Source organism: Amblyraja radiata, chromosome 16 (genome assembly GCF_010909765.2).
Source record: "Amblyraja radiata isolate CabotCenter1 chromosome 16, sAmbRad1.1.pri, whole genome shotgun sequence".
In the NCBI taxonomy this organism is placed as follows: domain Eukaryota; kingdom Metazoa; phylum Chordata; class Chondrichthyes; order Rajiformes; family Rajidae; genus Amblyraja; species Amblyraja radiata.
The window spans coordinates 6,068,142-6,087,249 of NC_045971.1; the positions used below are offsets into that span (position 1 = coordinate 6,068,142).

Consider the following 19,108-nt stretch of genomic DNA (forward strand, 5'->3'; position numbering starts at 1 on the left):
TGATTCTATCCAACACTCTAGGGACAATTTACAGGAACCAATGAACCTACAACCCTACACATCTTTGGAGTGTGGGAGGAAAGCGGAGCACCGGACAGGTTTAGAGGGATATATGGGCCAAATGTGGGCAGGTGGGGCTTGTTGGGCCGATGGGTCTGTTTCCAGGCTACGACTCTATGATACCCGGGGAAAAACACACCCGGTCACAGGGAGAATGTGTAAACTCCAGATAGACATCACCCGTGGTCAGGATGGAACCCGGGTCTTTGGCGCTGTGAGGTAACAACCTTACCGCCGCCCCACCATGCTGCCACTGTGCACCCAGCTCGGGCTGCAGCTGAACTGGGCTGATTAAATGTTGCACGCATGATAGAGTTGTGGACGGGGGCATTGTTATAGCAGGCGCTGCCCTGTTTCCTGTAGTGCCCAGTGATAAGCACGGCCTGTGGCAGGCACCAGCGGCCGGGACATCTGACAGCTCCTCCGACGAGATGCCATCGGCACGCCTCACGGGACAGCAAGATGCCGCCATGCAGCACAAACCCAAACGGTTCAAGCAGGAGGGGGTCGAACCACAGCCGGAGCACAGTTGCCCGTCTTACACAGGTGGGTGGCACTCTGGGCAGGAGGTAGAGCTTGGCAGAAGCACAGATCCACAAATGAGCTAGTATTGTCCAATAACAAGCAACAATGAAACCACAATTGGGGATGTGGGAGGAAATTCAAGCAAGCTGGAGAAACTAGCTGCTGCCTCACCGTTCCAGTGGTCTAGTTTTAAAACATAGAAACATAGGTGCAGGAGTAGGCCATTCGGCCCTTCCAGCCAGCATTATAGCTGAACATCCAAAATCAGTACCCCATTCCTGCGTTTTCCCCATATCCCGTGATTCCGTTAGCCCTAAGAGCTAAATCTAACTCTCATTTGAAAACATCCAGTGAATTGGCCTCCACTGTCTTCCGTGGCAGAGAATTCCACAGATTCACAACTCCCTGGGGGACAAAGTTTTTCCTTATCTCAGTCCTAAATGGCCAACCCCTTATTCTTAAACTGTGACCCCTGGTTCTGGACTCCCCCAACATGGGGAACGTTTTCCTGCATCTTGCCTGTCCAATCCTTGAACAATTTTAAATGTTGCTGAATTTTGATCCTGATCTAGGATGCGGCTTGGGTGGAGTTTTTGTTACATGAAGGGAAGCTTTTATTCTAAATATCCACGTTGCTGTTGCTTGCAATGACACTTGTATTCAACTGCACCTTGCCAGCACCACTGGATCTGCGAAGCCAACAGGAGATGCCCGGAACATCGCATGAAGCGGTAGCCACAGGTGGCCAGAGTAAGGCAGAGCGAGTTAAGACAGAGGAGGCATCTCGCAACTACACCTATCAGTTTTACAATGGTAAGGCTTTGCATTTGCTGAGAAGGTGCTGGCTGGGGAGGCTCTGGCCCCCGTTTGGAAGGCAAATGGGATATTATTGATAGTACCATGGCATAATCACAAAACGGTAGACGCACTGAGTCTCTTGCCTAGTGCACGTGAATCGAGGATCAGAGGGCATGGATTTAAGATGAAGGGAAAAAGATTTAATAGGAAACCAAGAGGTAACTTTTTCACACAAAGGATGGTGGATGTATGGAACAAGCTGCCAGAGGAGGTCATTGTATTGTATTGTATTGTATTGTATTCAAATTTATTGTCATTGTCTCAATGAGAGACAACAAAATGAATTTCCCTTTACAGTCAGTATCATAAAAATAAATAAATAATAAATAATAAAACATATTAAAAATAAAATAGAATTTAAAAAAAAAGCACAAACACAGAAAGTCCATGACACAACATAACACAATGGCACCAAGGTGAGGAAGGCGCCATAGTCCAGCCAGCCTCCCCTCCGATCTTCCCAGATGTTCACCCGTGGTCGGGGCCTTCCGAGCACCCGCAGTCGCCACCCCGGGCGGCCCGATGCTCAGGCCCTCTCGCCGGGCTGATGGAACGCCGACGCCGAACCCCGACGGTGAAAATCCTCCTCAGCGGCCCGGACTTCTCGATCAGCCACCTCCCACCGGAGTCCGCAGCTCCCGAGTCCGCAGGCCGAGCCGGGCAGAGTCGCTGGACCCCACGATGTTTGTCAGCACCGCCCGCGTTGGGAGCTCCGCGAACCACAGCTCCAGGATGTCGGTGCCGCAGGCCCAGCACTCCGGGCTCCAGACGGCGATCCCCGGTAAGGCATCGTCAGCCCCGCGATGTATCAGCGCTGTCCCGCCGCTGCTGGAGCTCTGGTCGGTCCAGGCAGGAAAGGCTGCGCCAATCCAGTAGGTAGGCCGCTGGGGGGGGGGGCGAGGACGCGACTCGAATAATAGTCGCATCCTCTCCAGGAAGCGACGGAAGGACAGTATCCCCCTTACCGTACCCTCTTCCCCCACATTAAAACATTAAAAAAAACATAAAAAACACACTTCAACATAAAAATTAAAAAAAAATGAAAAAAAAAAAAGATACTGGGCTGAAGGTGGAGGCAGCTGGCACCAGCGCCACCGGAAGTACAATTGAGGCTGGGACTATCACAATGTTTAACAAACAGTTAGACAGGTACATGAATAGGACAGGTTTAGAGGGATATGGGCCAAATGCAGGCAGGTGGGACTAGTGTAGCTGGGACATGTTGTCCGGTGTGGGCAAGTTGGGCCGAAGGGCCTGATTCCACGCTGTATCACTTGATGACTGTGACTCGTAGATGCACAGTGAAGGGACCTCTTCAGATTGCCTTTTCACTCATTTCCAACCAAAATCATGAGTAAAAGATAATAGAAAATGGCTCCCTCCGTGTTGCAGTGTATCCTGACATTGACAGTAATACAGTACAAACTGACATTTGTTATGCCTTCCTGTATACAACTAGTCTCAGCCGTGATACACTTTAGACATACAGTGTGGAAACAGGCCCAATTGGTCCACTGAGTTCATGCCGACCAACGTTCACCCCGTACACTGTCGCTGTCCTACACACGAGGGACAATTTACTATTTTACAGAAGCCAAATAATCTACAAACCTGTACGTCTTTGTGTGTGGGAGGAAAACAGAGCTACCCGGGGATGGATCCCGGATCTCTGGCGCCGTGAGGCAGCAGCTCCACCCGTTGCGCACTATGCCGCCTTGGTTCGGGTGAAATTGCAACACAACTTTCTATGTCTGGGCTAATTATGTGAAGAGTGGCAACTTTGTCTCCAATTAGACGATCATGTTGGACATATGAACAAAGCATGATTCTGGCTTTCAGGACATTAAAGACAAATTGCCACCAATAAAAAACAAAAGCATATTTACATTTACCTGGCTTACTACGTCAGGTTGGGGGGTGTTCCTCCCCCCCCCCGCCCCCCCCCCGCCACAAGTACCATGTAATCCCGTGCTACCTGCTCCATGGTCGGATAATCGGTGACTAAACCGTCTCCCCCACCTGGTTTGTGGACCCCCAGCAGGACCAAAAACAAGACCTGTCAAAGGGCAGATGAGCTCCTAGCGAGCCAACGGCCATCCACACTTCAGTCGAAGATGCGATCACTGTCGTACGTAGCATTGTTCGGAATGATGATAAAGCACACACACACCAAAATCCGCAGTAACTGGAGGACAGAGATGTGTGGTGCGTCCGTCACCGTTCCCGTTGGAAACCAGCGCCACTGTGTCGTTAATGTTTTCAACGATGATGAAATGAATGAATTACTAGAGAGCTGAAAGTTTGAATGCACCAAGTATAGAGCTGGTGTGGTAATCTGCAGGTCGTCATTGCAGGCGTCTGCTCGGAGGATATACTGGAAAATCTAGTTATTTTATTTGTAAAAGAGGAGAAGAATGTCATTAAGATGTATAAAAATATGAGCGGCCCTGACAAACGAAATATGTGAATCCCTACTTCCCTCAGCACAGCTGAAAACTGAGATTTAAACAGAGATTTAAAGTTTGGTAAAATTCCAATAATTCATTAACCTTTTGCTTTGAAATCCCAATAGTTTGGCATTCAGTAGACCTGTGTTTAAACGCACTGGGGGCCCGTTTACACACTCGGCTGAAACTCCTTGGCGGCCCTGTTCTCTCCGCTACCTTTACATTTACTGCAATACCATTCCCACGCTCTTAAACAACAAACAGGGGGCCCTGATTCCATACTCCCTTTAAACTAACCATGGACCGTTCCACTGCCCATTTGAATCTCACCGGGGTCCCCGTTTCCTGCACTCCCTTTAAACTCACTTGGTTGGGAAAATTTTTTATTACACTCCCTCCTCTACTCTTTTTTTTTAAAGTGAATTAAATGCGTTAGTGTAATAAGGTCATAAGTGATAGGAGTAGAATTAGGCCATTCGGCCCATCAAGTCTACTCCGCCATTCAATCATGGCTGATCTATCTCTCCCTCCTAACCCCATTCTCCTGCCTTCTCCCCATAACCCCTGACACCCCTACAAATCAATGGGAGCAATGTTCATGGAAATCTGGCGGTCCGATGCAAGAGTTTTATTGTCATGTGTCCCAGATAGGACAATGAAATTCTTACTTGCTGCAGCACAACAGAATATGTAAACATAGTACATAACTGGCAAAATGTCGCCACAGGCAGGCGCCATCTTCATTAGTACCAAATTCCTGAGGATGCCGGATTACCAGAGTTTTGCTGTAATTAGTAAAATGAATAGAGAAGAGAGAAGGAAAATTATTGTTCACCCCGAGGACAGGGAATCTGGGACTGGCTGACTTAAAAAGGTGGTGGAGGGAGAGGCCTTCATCACACTTGGATGTGTACTTGGGAACGAGCAAGGTTACAGGTGTAAATAGGTTGGGTAGTTCTCTTTTGATCAAACTGATGCAATGAGCCTAATCCTGGATAGAGGGCGATTCAGTGGCGCAGTGGTAGAGCTCCCACTGCCTCACAGCACCAGAGACCCAGGTTCCATCCTGATTATGGTCAGGGTGCTGTCTGTGGTTTGTATGTTATCTCTGTAATCCTGTGATTGTGCGTTCTCCCTGTAACCCTGTGGGTTTTCTCCAGGTGCTCTGGTTTCCTCCCGCTTTCCAAAATCGTGCGGATTTGTGACAATATGACAATAGACACTAGGTGCAGGAGTAGGCCATTCGGCCCTTCGAGCCAGCACCGCCATTCAATGTGATCATGGCTGATTGTGGGTTAATTGGCTTCTGTAAATCACCCCTAGTGTGTCGAACATAGAAATAATGTACGGGTGGTTGCTGTTGGGCATAGATTCAGTGTTTCCACGCTGTATTTCTGAGCTCTAAGCCTCCCTCTGTGTGGTAAGTTCTCTCTCAGTCAACACCCTCATGCCAGATGCTGATACGTAGGCAGTGTCCTCTGCTGGGTAAGAGTGAGGATACGTTCAGGTCGAGTTGTGACTCTTACTCGGTGGGAGAAGCTTATCAACACTTACCGCTGCAAGATAAAAAAAATCAATAAAAAAATCACTGATTAGTTTCTTTAAATCTCCTTTGAGGGGGGGAGTCCAAGCTAAAAGGTAAAAGGTCTGAACAATCGGAATGACTGGAATGGATCAGCTGTCAGCCAGAGAAGACAGAGAGTCATTAGTCTTTCAAGAATGTCCCAGGCTATTTGGTCTAATCAGCTGAGAAAGTGAACACTGAGAGTGGAGTTCATGGTCTCACTTTTACAAGTAAACAAATGAACTGCAATCACAGCACCTTTCATGATGTCACCATGTCCCAAGACACTTTACAGGCAATTAATCACATCCCGTGTTGTCACTGTTGTACTATAGAAGACGGAGCAGTCACCGGTGCTCTATAGGAACCAGGGCAGCCACTATGCACAGCAAGCTCCCACAATATGGAATTGCTGCCTCACAGCAACAGAGACCCGGGTTCGATCCTGACTACGGGTGCTGTTTGTACAGACTTTGTTCGCTCTCCCCGTGACCTGCATGGGTTTTATCCGGGATCTCCAGTTTCCTCCCACAATCCAAAGACGTACATGTTTGTAGGTTAATTGGCTTGGTATCATTATAAATTGTCACTAGTGTGTACGTGTAACAATTTAAAGCTTGCGGTACTCACCTCCGAATTGCTTCCATCCAAAGTTCCTTCTGAGCAGCAGGAACGGCGATGTATCTCAGATTTGTCAGACTCATCATCTGATGAAGTCTCACTGATGCAGCCCCCCGTTCATCAGGCAGCTAACGCCCATCACCCTGTACCGGCGGTCAAGCAGGAAGCAAGCTCCCACAAGACGATCTACGCAGGTAAATCTATTTGTCTTAACTCATCACAAACACAATGCCCGGCCGTAACTATGGAATAGGACTCTCAGCGCATAATTAATACAAGCTGGAGGCATTAGTGTAGATAGGAAGGTAAAAGTGTTTCTCTAACGTGTCACTCTGTGACTCTCCATCACTCTCTCTTGACAACAAGCTCAATGTGTTATTAATATGTTCATATAATTTGGATGAACAAAACGCTTGTTGGCACAGCGGTAGAGTTGCTGCCTTACATCGCCAGAGACCCGAGTTCAGTCCTAACTACGGGTGCTGTCTGTACGGAGTTTGCACATTCTCCCCGTGACCTGCGTGGGTTTTCTCCAGGTGCTCCGGTTTCCTCCCACACTCCAAAGACGTACAGGTTTGTAGGTTGATTGGCTTTGGTAAAAATTGTAAATTTGTCCCTGGTGTGTAGGATAGTGTTAGTGTACGGGGTGATCGCTGGTCGGCGCGGACTCGATGGGCCGAAGGGCCTGTTTCTGTGCTGTATCTCTAACCTAAACTAAACGAGGTGGGCTGAAGGGCTTGTTTCTATGATGTGTCACTCTGTGACTCTCCTTCACACTCTCTTGGTGACAGGCTCAATGTGTTATTTACAATGTTCAAGAAGGAACTGCAGATACTGGAAAATCTAAGGTAGACAAAATTGCTGGAGAAACTCAGCGGGTGCGGCAGCATCTATGGAGCGAAGGAAATAGGCAACGTTTCGGGACGAAACCCTTCTTCAGACTGATGTGGTATTTACATATGTGTTGAGGATGAACTGAAGTTTAGAAAGTGAAGATTTAGGAGTGTCAGGAATGCATGAGTCTGCAGAGTTTCAGCAGTGGGTGGGCAATGGTGGCCAGCAGCAGGGAGAAGGGGCCAGCTGGTCTTTGTGGTGGACGGCAAACAAGATGATAAATAGTCTGGCTCAGCTCAAGGTCAAGGAAGGGGAATAATGGTTAACCTATGTTGAGCGTTTGTCGGCGTGGGCCTGCACTCACTGGAGTTTAGAAGAATGAGGGGGGACCTCATTGAAACGTACAGAATAGTGAAAGGCCTGGATAGAGTAGATGTGGAGAGGTCACTAGTGGGAGAGTCTAGGACTAGAGGTCATAGCCTTGGAATTAAAGGACATTCTTTTGGGAAAGACAGGTGGAAACATTTATTTAGTCAGAGGTGGTGAATCTGTGGAATTCTTTGCCAGAGAAGGCTGTGGAGACCAAGTCAGTGGATATTTTTTAAGGCAGAGATAGATAGATTCTTGATTAGTACAGGTGCTAGAGGTTATGGGGAGAAGGCAGGAGAATGGGGTTAGGGGGGAGAGATACTGTAGATCAGCCATGATTGAATGGCGGAGTAGACTTGATGGGCCGAATGGCCTAATTCTACTATTCCTTATCAACTTATGACCTTGATGTAATGAAGGGAAGAAGCTTGTGCTGCAGTTTGATGGCACTTTTTTTTTAAATCTGACTGTTTAGTTAAGAGTAATCATCCAAAATTATTTATGCATTTTCAAGAAAGTTTAATATCTTATGCAGAAGGTGCATCTCTGTCAACACATCACCCACTGTGTATGGCTCTCCAATGCCAGCTGAGGTTATGTCTTTAAGTCTCTTGTGGGACTCCATTACCTACAACCTCAGAAATAAGAGCACAGCCTCTAAACTCAGTGAAGAGACTGGCGGCCAGGCAGACAGAGTACTAATATACTAACTAAACATTTAAGAAAGAACTGCAGATGCTGGAAAAATCAAAGGTAGAGAAAAATGCTGGAGAAACTCAGCGGGTGAGGCAGCATCTATGGAGCAAAGGAAATAGGCAACATTTCGGGCCGAAACCCGGAAGGGTTTCGGCCCGAAACGTTACCTATTTCCTTCCGGGTTTCGGGCCGAAACGTTGCCTATTTCATTCGCTGAGTTTCTCCAGCATTTTTGTCTACCTACTAACTAAACATGTACCTTTAGAAAGGAGATGAGGAGGAATTTCTTTAGTCAGAGGGTGATGAATCTGTGGCATGCACTGCCACAGACGGCTGTGGAGGGCAAGTCAATGGGTATTTTTTAAGCGGAGATTGGTTGGTTCTTAATTTGGTATGGGTGCCATGCGTTATGGAGAAGTCAGGAGAATGGTGATGAGAAGGACAGATAGACCAGCCATGATTGAGGAGCGGAGTAGATGCGCTGAATGGCCTAATTCTGCCCCTACGTCCAATGAACTTATGAACCTACCACTGCGTTCCAAGTAGTAAAAAGAAAATCCTTCTCCTCCTTCCAGTGTATCCTCCATCAGAACCTCTGGATGTGTTGCTGTGAATTGCTGTCAGGCAAAGTAAAGTTACTCACTTAGGGATAACAGGGGGCTGCTGATAAAACTTCCTTTCAGTTTAGTTTATTGTCACGTGTACCGAGGTATGGTGAAAAGCTTTCGCTCAGAAGGAGTCACCTCCTCCCAGAGGAGTAAGGGACCGAGGATAAGAACCGAGGACCGAGAACTCTCTGCCACAGAAGGTAGTTGAGGCCAGTTCATTGGCTATATTTAAGAGGGAGTTAGATGTGGCCCTTGTGGCTAAAGGGATCAGGGGGTATGGAGAGAAGGCAGGTACGGGATACTGAGTTGGATGATCAGCCATGATCATATTGAATGGCGGTGCAGGCCCGAAGGGCCGAATGGCCTACTCCTGCACCTATTTTCTATGTATCTATAATACTGGACGAGGAGCAGTTAGTTACCTTTCATGGTTCCCCCATGTTGAGGGGAAGATTGCAGTGGAACAGGCAGTCATTCAGCTGGCTGTAGACCACTTCGACGCAGAAATAACCGCATTGTGTCCGTCAGGCTGGGAAACGTTGCCAGGTCAGAGGCACAAACCATGGCTCCAAGACAGCCCCTCGGACGAGATCATGAAAACCAAGACTCCCATTTATCGCACGACTGCAGCACGCAGTAGGCACGAGCGGATGGTGCAAGAAGAGTCTCTGGCTGAAGGGCATCAGAGCCAAGGCACTCCGTACACAGGTACTGCCACTGAATAGATCCGCAACAATAAACTGGCAAGTCAGGTGCGAATTTGTAGAAATCCAAAATAAAAACAGAAAATATTCATCGGCTGTGACAAAGGGTCTTTGTTTTGACCCGAAACATTATCTCTGCTTCTCTTTCCGCAGATGCAGACTGTCCTGCTGTGGTATTTCCAGCATTTTCTGTTTCTATTGTGAACACAGTGGCACAGCGGTAGAGCCACTGCCTCACAGCCCCACAGATCCGGGTTGTCTCAGGGTGCTCAGGTTTCCTCCCGCACTCCAAAGACGGACAGCTTTGTAGGTTAATTGGCTTCTGGTAACATTGGAAATTGTCCCTGCTCAGAATTTACTTTCCCACCTTATTTTATATCACCAGCAAGTTTAGATGCAATAGTTTTGGTCCCTTCATCTGCCATTAATACAGGTTGTAAACAGCTGGGGTCCCAGCATTGATTCCTTCACAGCCTTATATCTTACCAACTCAAAAATCTTGTTCCATCTGTTAACCGATTCTTAATCCATGCTGTTGTATTACCCTGAAACCCACGGGTCTTTATCTATTAAGGCTAAGTAACAATACAGAGAGAAAATGTGCATTTTTATAGCCCTTTTTACCGTTTACAGATATCTCTAAGCACTTAGCTACCAATTAAACACTTTTGGAATATAGATACTGCTGTAAATGTTGGAAATGCGACAATTTACTCACAGCAAGCTCCTACAAACAGCAAGATGCAAATGTGTATATAATCTGTTTCAGTGAGGTGCTGGAGTGATAAATGTTTAGTGAAACTTTCCCTGCTCTTCAAACTTTTCTCGCTGCCTGTCACGCCATTCACATGGCAACCACGTGCCTGGAAAGCTCCATTGGTTGCAACATTGGTGCTGAGGTTGCCACATAAACCAGGTCTCGAACCACGCGGTCTGGTGGCGCAGCGGTAAAGCCGCTGCCTTACAGCGCCAGAGACCCAGGTTCGATCCTGACTACGGGTGCTGTCTGTGTGTAGTTTGTAAGTTCTCCCCGTGACCTGCGTGGGTTTTCCCCGGGAGCTACGGGTTCCTCACACACTCCAAAGACTAAAAACTGGCTTGGTATAATGGTGAATTGTGTAGGATAGTGTTAATGTGCGGGGATCGCTGGTCAGTGCGGACTTGATAGTCCAAAGGACCTGTTTCTGCACTGTATCTCTAAACTAAAACAAAATTAAACACTCTGGTTTGATGCTAGACAAAGTCAGTTCTAAGGATGAAGTTCAGAGAGCTGTCTAAGATAAACAGTTGTTATAACTGTCCAGGTTCTAAACATTGAACTGCAAAAGCAAGCCTGTACATGAAAAATGTTTCCTTCCAATAGATTTTAACCAATAGCCCACACCCTGGACCTGTACCTCAGCACCAAAGGAGGGGACAGCAGAAACAAACACTATCTATTTCTTGCGTATCCTTTCTTCTAGGGAAGCAGACACTCACACAAGTTCTACAGCAACTGGGGACTCAACGGCATTTACGTGGCTTATACAAAGAATTCCCAGGATCTTTTGAACTGCCAGAGGAACTATCTCAGGACCAATATAGAGCACAGAGAAAGGAGGATTCCACCTTCAAGAGGAGAAATCAATTTTGCAAAGGTATGTTCATATCGCAGAGTTTCCATGAAAACTCTGTAAAGTATTTGCAAAGTATAATGTGTGTTGATGAACATTCCCCAGTGGATCCCATGTTGTCCTGGCATGGCATGCTGCAGCAAAACATCATAGGGTTCAAAGGTGTGCTGACTTGGATGATCTCAACTTGGAAGCAACATGAAGATGGTGAAACCACTGTCAGTCCCAAGGAGTAACTTAGAGATGGTAACTCCCTGACAACATGAGGCTTCCTCTCCTGGAGGTGATATACATGTGGAGTACATGCACGTGATCACGTGTCCCACATGTGGAGTACATGGACATGATCACGTGTCCCACATGTGAACTACACGCACGTGATCACGCGTCCCACATGTGGACTACACGCACGTGCCCCACATGTGGAGTACAAGCATGTGATCACGTGGCCCACATGTGGAGTACACACACGTGATCACGTGCCCCACATGTGGAGTACAAGCACGTGATCACGAGTCCCATAGAGAGCTATGATTTCAGATACTAATGTGAGCATTCCTCATCTTTACAGACAAGACCTACTGTATTTGGAATGAGAGGTTTACTGCTCTGCATTGGAAAGTGGCTCCAATTGCCTCAAAGTAAACCAGTTTCTGGCTGGCTGGGGATCATCAAGCCATGAGCAAGTGTGGAGGCTGCAAGGTGGTCCCAGCAATGTTTGCTGCTTGATAGGCCTGCGTTTTTATCTTTGCTCTTCCTCCTTTATGAAGGGTTAACATGGCAGAGTGGAAATGTATGCAAGGGTGGACTACAACAGCAGGGGCAAGCAATGGACCAGTGGGGCTGCCCATGTCCTCATTCTCATGTGCCAGCTCATTCCTTAAGGCGTTGAAATGAGTGGTTTAATATCAACATTCATGCCATTTTAATTAGAAAGATCAGGACCTCATAGTCACACAGTGTGGAAACAGGCCCTTCGGCCCAACTTGCCCATGAAGACCATGATGTCCCAATGGTCCAGGTTCATTCTTGGGGATGAGGGGAGAGGAATGAAGAGCACATCTCTCTGACACTTGAATTGAATTGTGGTTTTTGTTCTGTTTTGACACTCTAGGTGAGACCAGCTGCAAGAGGGATCTGCCCCTTGCTGCCAAGGTGCCGGCTGGGTGCATTAAGAAGTCGGAGCTGGCTGCAACTTACCTCCTGCGCAACGTGTACTTCTCAGCCAAGGAGATGATGCCGAATTCCTCGACTGAGGCTCTGAACGAGCTGTGTTTGAGCCAGGGTGTGGGCGACATGGTTGACCAGCTCAGCATCTACCAGCGCGGCAGGTCGATCGAGGAGTTGCAGCAGGCCATTGCCCGGGTGGTGGACGAAGGGATCCTGAAACGGGCGCGCTCCTGCAACTGCTTCAGTGTCTTGGTTGACCAGTCTGAAGATTGCTTGGCCGAGCCCTGCCTCTTCCTCTACCTTCGAATCACTGAGCAGGTGGCGGGAGGCTACGAGCCCAAGACCTATTTGCTGGCGGTGAAGGAGGTGGGGGGCGAGGAAGAGGTGACGGCGGACAGGATAACGGGGGCGTTGAGGGAGGTGCTGGAGGAGAAGGATCTGGACGTGAAGCTGCTGTGCGGGCTGGCGATCGACGGCACGGCGGTGTCTGCCGAGTGCAGGAGCAGAGCGGTGGCCGAGCTGAGGGTGCAGAGTCCCGGCCTGCTGTCTGTCCACTGCGTGGCCCACCGGCTGGCCCTGAGCTGTGTGTCTGCAGCCGACACTGTCCCCTACCTGGTGAAGTACCAGCACCTCCTCGACTGGCTCTACACCCTCTTGGCCCGCTCATCCCAAGGCTGGGATGGGCTGGACGCCGTGCGCAAGGTGCTGGGAGGCCGGGACACGGACATCTTACCGTGCAGGTGGCTCACGGTGGCAGATTCGGTAGAAGCCATAATCCGTAACTTTGACACACTCATCCCTCTGCTCCGGGACGGCCGTTCGGCCCGTGGTGCGACGCTGGCAAAGGCCATGTGCACCTACAAGTTTCTGCACTGCAGCCATTTTCTGGCAGACGTCCTCCACCAGATGTCCATCCTGGGCAAGAGTTACCAGAGCCAGGACGACGTTGACTTCTCCATCGTGCACCCTCTGCTCAAATCCACGGTGACCACCATCGACAAGCTGGGCGGGGGCGGGGACGGAGCTGGGGAGATGCTGAAGAACCTTGTGGCCACACTGCCGACTGGTGCAGACGGAGACGCAGACGGCTCCTTCACCTTTCAGGGACAAGCGATAAGGAGCGGGCCCCGCCAGCGGGCAGAGGCTGAGACCACATGCGCCGCCTTCCTGCACAACCTCAGCCGCGACCTGAGGGCCAGGTTCGCCGAGCCACGGGACGCCGACACCATCACCGCCTTGACCGCTGTCTTGGACCCCACGCACGCCTCCGACTCCAAGAGCCGCCACGTCCAGACGCTGACCGACTACCTGTCTGCTTCGCTGGGGGGTGGCGGCCAGGGCGACAAGGAGCGCTTCGAGATGAGCTGCAAGCAGGAGCTGATCAGCTTCATGAACTTTGTGGAGTGGCGGCCGGGCCTGCAGCCGCTCGCCAGCACCACGGACGTGTGCCGACTGGCCCTCAAGCAGCGGCTCATGTTCCCGGTGGTCGGCTCGCTGGCCGAGCGCTTCCTCACCTTGCCCGTCGCCACGGCCGGTCTCGGCGCCACCTTCCACAGGCAGCACATGTTGAGGAACAGGCTGGGCCACTCGCTCTCCGCCAGCTCGCTGGAGAACCTCCTGAAGATCGCCATGCACGGGCCTCCCATCACAGAGTTCAACTTTGCAGCTGCCTGCCACCAGCTGGCCGTCCACCAGGGCTAGCTACAGGCTGTAAACCCTGCTCCGGGTCTCCATGGCTGCCATGGGTTACAGGGCAGAAGGAAAAGGGAAGCCAATCTGTGGCCAAAGTCTTGGAACCTTTAAGTGCTGGAGAAACGCTGCGGGTGCAGCAGCATCTATGGAGCGAAGGAAATAGGCAACGTTTCGGGCCGAAACCCTTCTCTACTAGATCTCCTCTTGGAACCTTTATCCATTTCACGGAATCTCTTTAGACTTTAGAGAATACGTCGTGGAAACGGGCTCTTTGGCTCACCGAGTTTGCGCCGACCACCAAGCACTATCCTACACACTTAGGACAACTTACAATTTTTAACCAAAGCCAATGAACCTAGAAATCTGCTCATCATTGGAGTGTGGTGGAGAACCGGAGCACCTGGAAAAAACCCATGCGGTCGGTCACAGGGAGAAGGTATAAACTCCATACAGACAGCATCCCATAGTCGGGATCGAACCCGGATCTCTGGCATCGTAAGGCAGCAACTCTACCGCTGCGCCACTGTGCCGCCCCTATAAATCTCAATCAGACTGTCTAGTACCCAAATGTAGAAATTCTGGGTGCAAAATCTGTGACCTGACCAAAAACTCTCCATCGCTCTTTTTATTTCAAATAGAACAGCACTATTGATAATAGACCAAAATGCTGGAGAAAATCAGCGGGTGAGGCAGCATCTATGGAGCGAAGGAATAGGTGATGTGAGCCCCGCATCAGTCTGACGAAGGGTCTTGACCCGAAACGTCACCTATTCCTTCGCTCCATAGATGCTGCCTCCCGCTGAGTTTCTCCAGCAATGTTGTCTACCTTCGATTTTTCCAGCATCTGCAGTTCTTTCTTCAGCACTAATGATAAAGAGAGAGTGTCGGTGCTGGAATCTTGAGCAAAAAAACAAAGCGCTGGAAGAACTCAGCAGGTCAGGCAGTGTCTGTGAGACAATGCAGAGACAACAAGCTTCCATGCTATATCCGTACCTGTGTATATTGTATGGAAAACAAAGCATTTCACTGTATCTAGGTGCACATGACAATAAAGTAGCATTCAATCCACCCCTCTACATATATTATTTTAGGAAGAGAATTGGGTGGAAGTTCAGCACAATAAAAACAAAAAGATCTTTGAGATGAATCCATGCTGTCACACAAGCAGCACAGTGTATTGTGTTATAATGAATGCTTCTGGAGGCTGCTGTCTTTCTATAGTAACTTTGAATGTTTCACAGAATACTTATTATCCAATAAAACAATCAGAAAGTGGTTAAATTCTTGTTGCCTGGATTGAAAGATGAGGATAAAGTTGTTTACTGCAATGCTGCACACTATTAGGATTCATAAGATGCCTGGTCTACATCACTGGTGGAAACAGGCCCTTCCGTCCACCGGGTTCATGCCAACCAACGATCCCCGTACACTAGCACAATCCTACACATTGGGACAATTTACAATTTTACAGAAGCTAATTAACCTACAAACCTGTACGTCTTTGAAATGTGGGAGAAAACCGGAGCACCTGGAGGAAACCTACACGGTCACAGGGAGGACGTACAAACTCTGTAGAGACAGCTCCCGTAGTAAGGATCGAACACGACTGTAAGGCAGCCTCTCTACCGCTGCGCCACCGTGCCGCACAAAATCATGGGCCAAGTCACGGGTCTAACAGGATTCCTCCTACACGGAGCTGGCGAGGACTTGAAGGGCCGAACGACCTTCGTCAGTGCTGCAGCAGCACTGCGATTCTACAATGATAAAACTCAGCTCTTGGGTCATTTTGTCTTTCGGCAGCAGCGGCAGGCAATTAGAGATTTTACAAAGAAAGAAATAATTAGATGTCCGGGTCTTTTATATATATAGAACTTAAAGGCTTGAAGTCGGAGCCACTGATCTCGGGGGAAATGGGCAAAGATCATAATCATATGCAGTCCAGCACTCTTTAATGGACATCCTAGGATTTATATTTCCTCATTCCATGAAAATTTTAAATTAGTGGCTCCTAAATTGATGCTGTAGCAAGATTTACCCCCAAATTATTGATCTCTTTAGATTTAACGCTGGTTTCCAGCATTTCTTTTGCCATTCCTAGCATCCGCAGCTGTGATTACATTGACTGCCACGGTAATTATCGAACTATAATTGCTTGTTGCAGTTAACGTTGTAGGTTTCATACAAATACTAAACACACAAAGGTTTTCCTCTCTCTGTGGTTTAGATAAACGATTCCAGATTGTAGCTGTGTGTAATGGGCCTGTCCCACTTACGCGATTTTTTTCTGCGACTTGCCGGCACCCGCCATAGTCGCTGCAGGTCGCCGAAAATTTCCAACATGCTGAAAATCCAGCGGCGACCAGAAAAAGGTACAACCCTTTGGGTGACTACTCACGACCATACAGGCCATGTCACCCCGCGACATGTCGACATGCGACGCCTGTATGGTCGTGAGTAGTCGCCCAAAGAGTATGATCGTGACTTTCTGACCAAGTCCCCCTCAGATTATACCATTCAACTTCGCATGAGGGACACTATACAGCAGCCAATTAAATTTCCAGCCTGAGATTTGGGAAGAAACGGGAGCAGCCAGAGGAATCCATGGAGTCACAGGGACAGCAAGCTGGAACATGGGTTTAGTTTAGTTAACAGATACAGTGGGGAAACAGGCCCTTCGGTCCACCGAGTCCGCGCCGACCAGCGATCCCCGCACACTGACACTATCCTTCACACACACATTAGGGACAATTTACAATTTTTACCCAAGCCAATTAACCTACAAACCTGTACGTCTTTGGAGTGTGGGAGGAAACTGGAGCACCCGTAGAAAACCCACGCAGTCACAGGGAGGACATACAAACACCGTATAAACAGCACCCGTAGTCAGGATGGAACCCATGTCAAACAAAGGCAGCATCTCTCCCGCTGCGCCACTGTGCCGTGCCTACCATGCCCCGTCTGATATTGTGACCATTGCTTGGCCATTGCCTGTGCTGAAATACAGATAGCAGTTAAACTGCCTGCACAGTGCTTGGGCTAGATAATGTGTAACGTGGTGGATCTCTGTGAAATTACTGCGCTGGTGTTTTTGGCTGTCTCTCTTGCTGATGGAATTGCTGTCACTGATTCAGATGGTGGTGAGTTGAAGTCTACCCCAGGACTCGTTCTTGGGGTATTCACCGTGTGCAGCGCTCCTTTCTATGTGTAGTACCTACATTGCTGCGGGGCCCAATCTGGGGATGTTTTTAAACCCAATCTTTATTTCTGATATCTGTTAAGTTCCCATTCTACTACTTAAAAAATGACAAGGACTTCTCCCTGGATCCTGGCTGTTCACCAGCTGGCAGGGTGCAGCGGTAGAGTTGCTGCCTTACAGCGCCAGAGACACGGGTTCGATCCTGACTCCAGGTGCTCTCTGTGTGGAGTTTATATGTTCTCCTTGTACAAGTGCTCCCGTTTCCTTTCACACTCCATAGATGTACAGGTTTGTAGGTCAAGTGGCTTCTGGAAATTGGCCCTATTGTGTAGAATAGTGCCAGTGTATGGCACGGAGGTGGTGGAACGAAGGGCCTGTTTGCATGCTGTACCTGTAAAGTCTAAGAGTAAAGTAATCTGTTGTTTCATTGGCTACAGAACAGGTAACCACACTTCAAAATAATTAAATGCAGATAAAATTCTTCCGGGCATTCCTGAGGGCGGCGGTGACGAAGTCAGGACTAGCGCAGTGAGGATTACCGCTCCTCCAATATTCTCCTGCTGTCTCCAAATATCGGAGGACAGGACCTTGCGGCAAGCATCCCACGGGGACAGTTAATCAGCACAACCGCAGCACATCCCCAGGTGCTTTACAGCCAATTAAGCAAATGTTCAAAGTGATGCACTCACAGTGTTAATGTCGGTAATTCCAACAACCAATTTGCATGTAACCAGATTCCAGAAACGTCAATGTGACAATGGGAAGGTTATCTATTCAGCATAGAACCAAACTGCTGGAGGTATATATACAGTACATGTCTGTGTTCATCTCTATGAAATAACTGTGCTGTTGATTTTATCTCTCTCTAGCTGGTAGAATTTTTGTCTCTGTTTCAGAGGGCGGTGGGTTCAAACCCGCTCCAGGATCACGTGGGATGAATGGATCGGGTAGACGCACAGAGCTTCTAGCCCAGAGTAGGGGAATCGAAGACCGGAGGAAATAGGTTTAAGGTGAGGGGGGGGGGGGGGGGGGAAGATTTAATAGGAACCTGAGGGGTAACATTTTTCACACAAAGGGTGGTGGGTGTATGGAACAAGCTGCCAGAGGAGGTAGTTGAGCTAGACATTGAAGCAACGTTTAACAAACATTTAGATAGGTACATGGATAGGACAGGTTTGGAGGGATATGGGCCAAACGCAAGCAGGTGGGACTGGTGTTGGTGGGGCATGTTGGTCGGCGTGGGAAAGTTGGGCCGAAGGGCCTGTTGTCACACTATATGACTATGACAAATTAAAAACCAGCAACAAAGGCAAATGGAAATTATTAAATATAAAACCTAGCTGGAATACCTCAGTGGGTCTTGGAGCGTCTGTGGAAGGAATGGATAAACAAGGTGCTTCTTCAAATGTCGCCTAAGCATTCCCTCCGGAGGTTCTGCCTGACCATCTGAATTACTCCAGCACTTTGTATTTTACCCAAGATTCCAGCATCTGCAGTTCTTTGTATCTCCTCTCTGGAAATATAAATTTGTTGCTGTCTCCGACTACATTCTATGTTTGTCCCGTCCCTCCCCTGATATCAGTCGGAAGAAGTGTCTCGACCTGAAACATCACCAATTCCTTCTCTCCAGAGATGCTGCCTCACCTGCTGAGTTACTCCAGCATTTTGCGTCTACCTTAAATTTGTTGCTCAATCGGTTTGTAATTATTTTTAACACTGTTTACATGCTAGAATGTTTTAAAACAGCAATGAAACAGAGCCGGCGCTGGGATCAATGCAACATCTTGCTGAGTGTCAGAGGTGCCTGACTCACCACTAGAGGGTGTCCCAAACAATAAATTACTCCGAATGACAACGTCACCTCTATCAACTTACAGTTGTAGACCTGCGATCACATTTATAAATGCAAAACACTTATAGAGATCAAGTACAAGTACGTGTATCCATCCGGTACTCAATGAACAACATTGGGTGCACGATGGCACAGCTGGTAGAGTTGCTGCCTCACAGCGCCCTTAGACCCGGGTTCGATTCTAACCTCAGGTGCTGTTTGTGTGGAGTTTGCATGTTGCCTGTGCCCAGGTGTTACAGTTTTCTCCCACATCTCAAAGAGGTGTGGGTTTGTAGGTTAATTGGCCTCTGCAAATTGTT

General features: G+C 48.5%; 2 protein-coding genes across 5 annotated transcripts in view; one reads left to right on the top strand and one right to left on the bottom strand.

Moving 5' to 3' along the window:
• snx11 (sorting nexin 11) overlaps window positions 1-19,108 on the bottom strand; it is a 61,356-nt gene that overhangs the window by 30,251 nt on the left and 11,997 nt on the right. The window lies entirely within an intron of this gene.
• LOC116981835 (zinc finger protein 862-like) lies at window positions 238-14,072 on the top strand. Of its 2 annotated transcripts, XM_033034961.1 has the most exons (6): window positions 241-606; window positions 1,264-1,398; window positions 6,108-6,269; window positions 9,111-9,290; window positions 10,750-10,923; window positions 12,014-14,072. In XM_033034961.1, exons 1-6 carry the CDS (start codon window positions 492-494, stop codon window positions 13,768-13,770), a joined length of 2,523 nt encoding a protein of 840 aa, XP_032890852.1. In that variant the 5' UTR covers window positions 241-491; the 3' UTR covers window positions 13,771-14,072. The 2 variants fall into 2 exon arrangements, with proteins under 2 accessions (XP_032890853.1, XP_032890852.1); XM_033034962.1 differs by lacking the exon at window positions 9,111-9,290 and having other exon boundaries at window positions 238-606.

Excerpts from the sequence above, each read along its gene's own strand:
- LOC116981835 (XM_033034961.1), top strand. The coding sequence starts at position 492 with ATGCCATCGGCACGCCTCACGGGACAGCAAGATGCCGCCATGCAGCAC. Across the intron at positions 607-1,263 it reads CAGTTGCCCGTCTTACACAG|CACCACTGGATCTGCGAAGC; the intron begins GTGGGTGGCACT and ends GCACCTTGCCAG. Across the intron at positions 6,270-9,110 it reads CCACAAGACGATCTACGCAG|GCTGGGAAACGTTGCCAGGT; the intron begins GTAAATCTATTT and ends TGTGTCCGTCAG.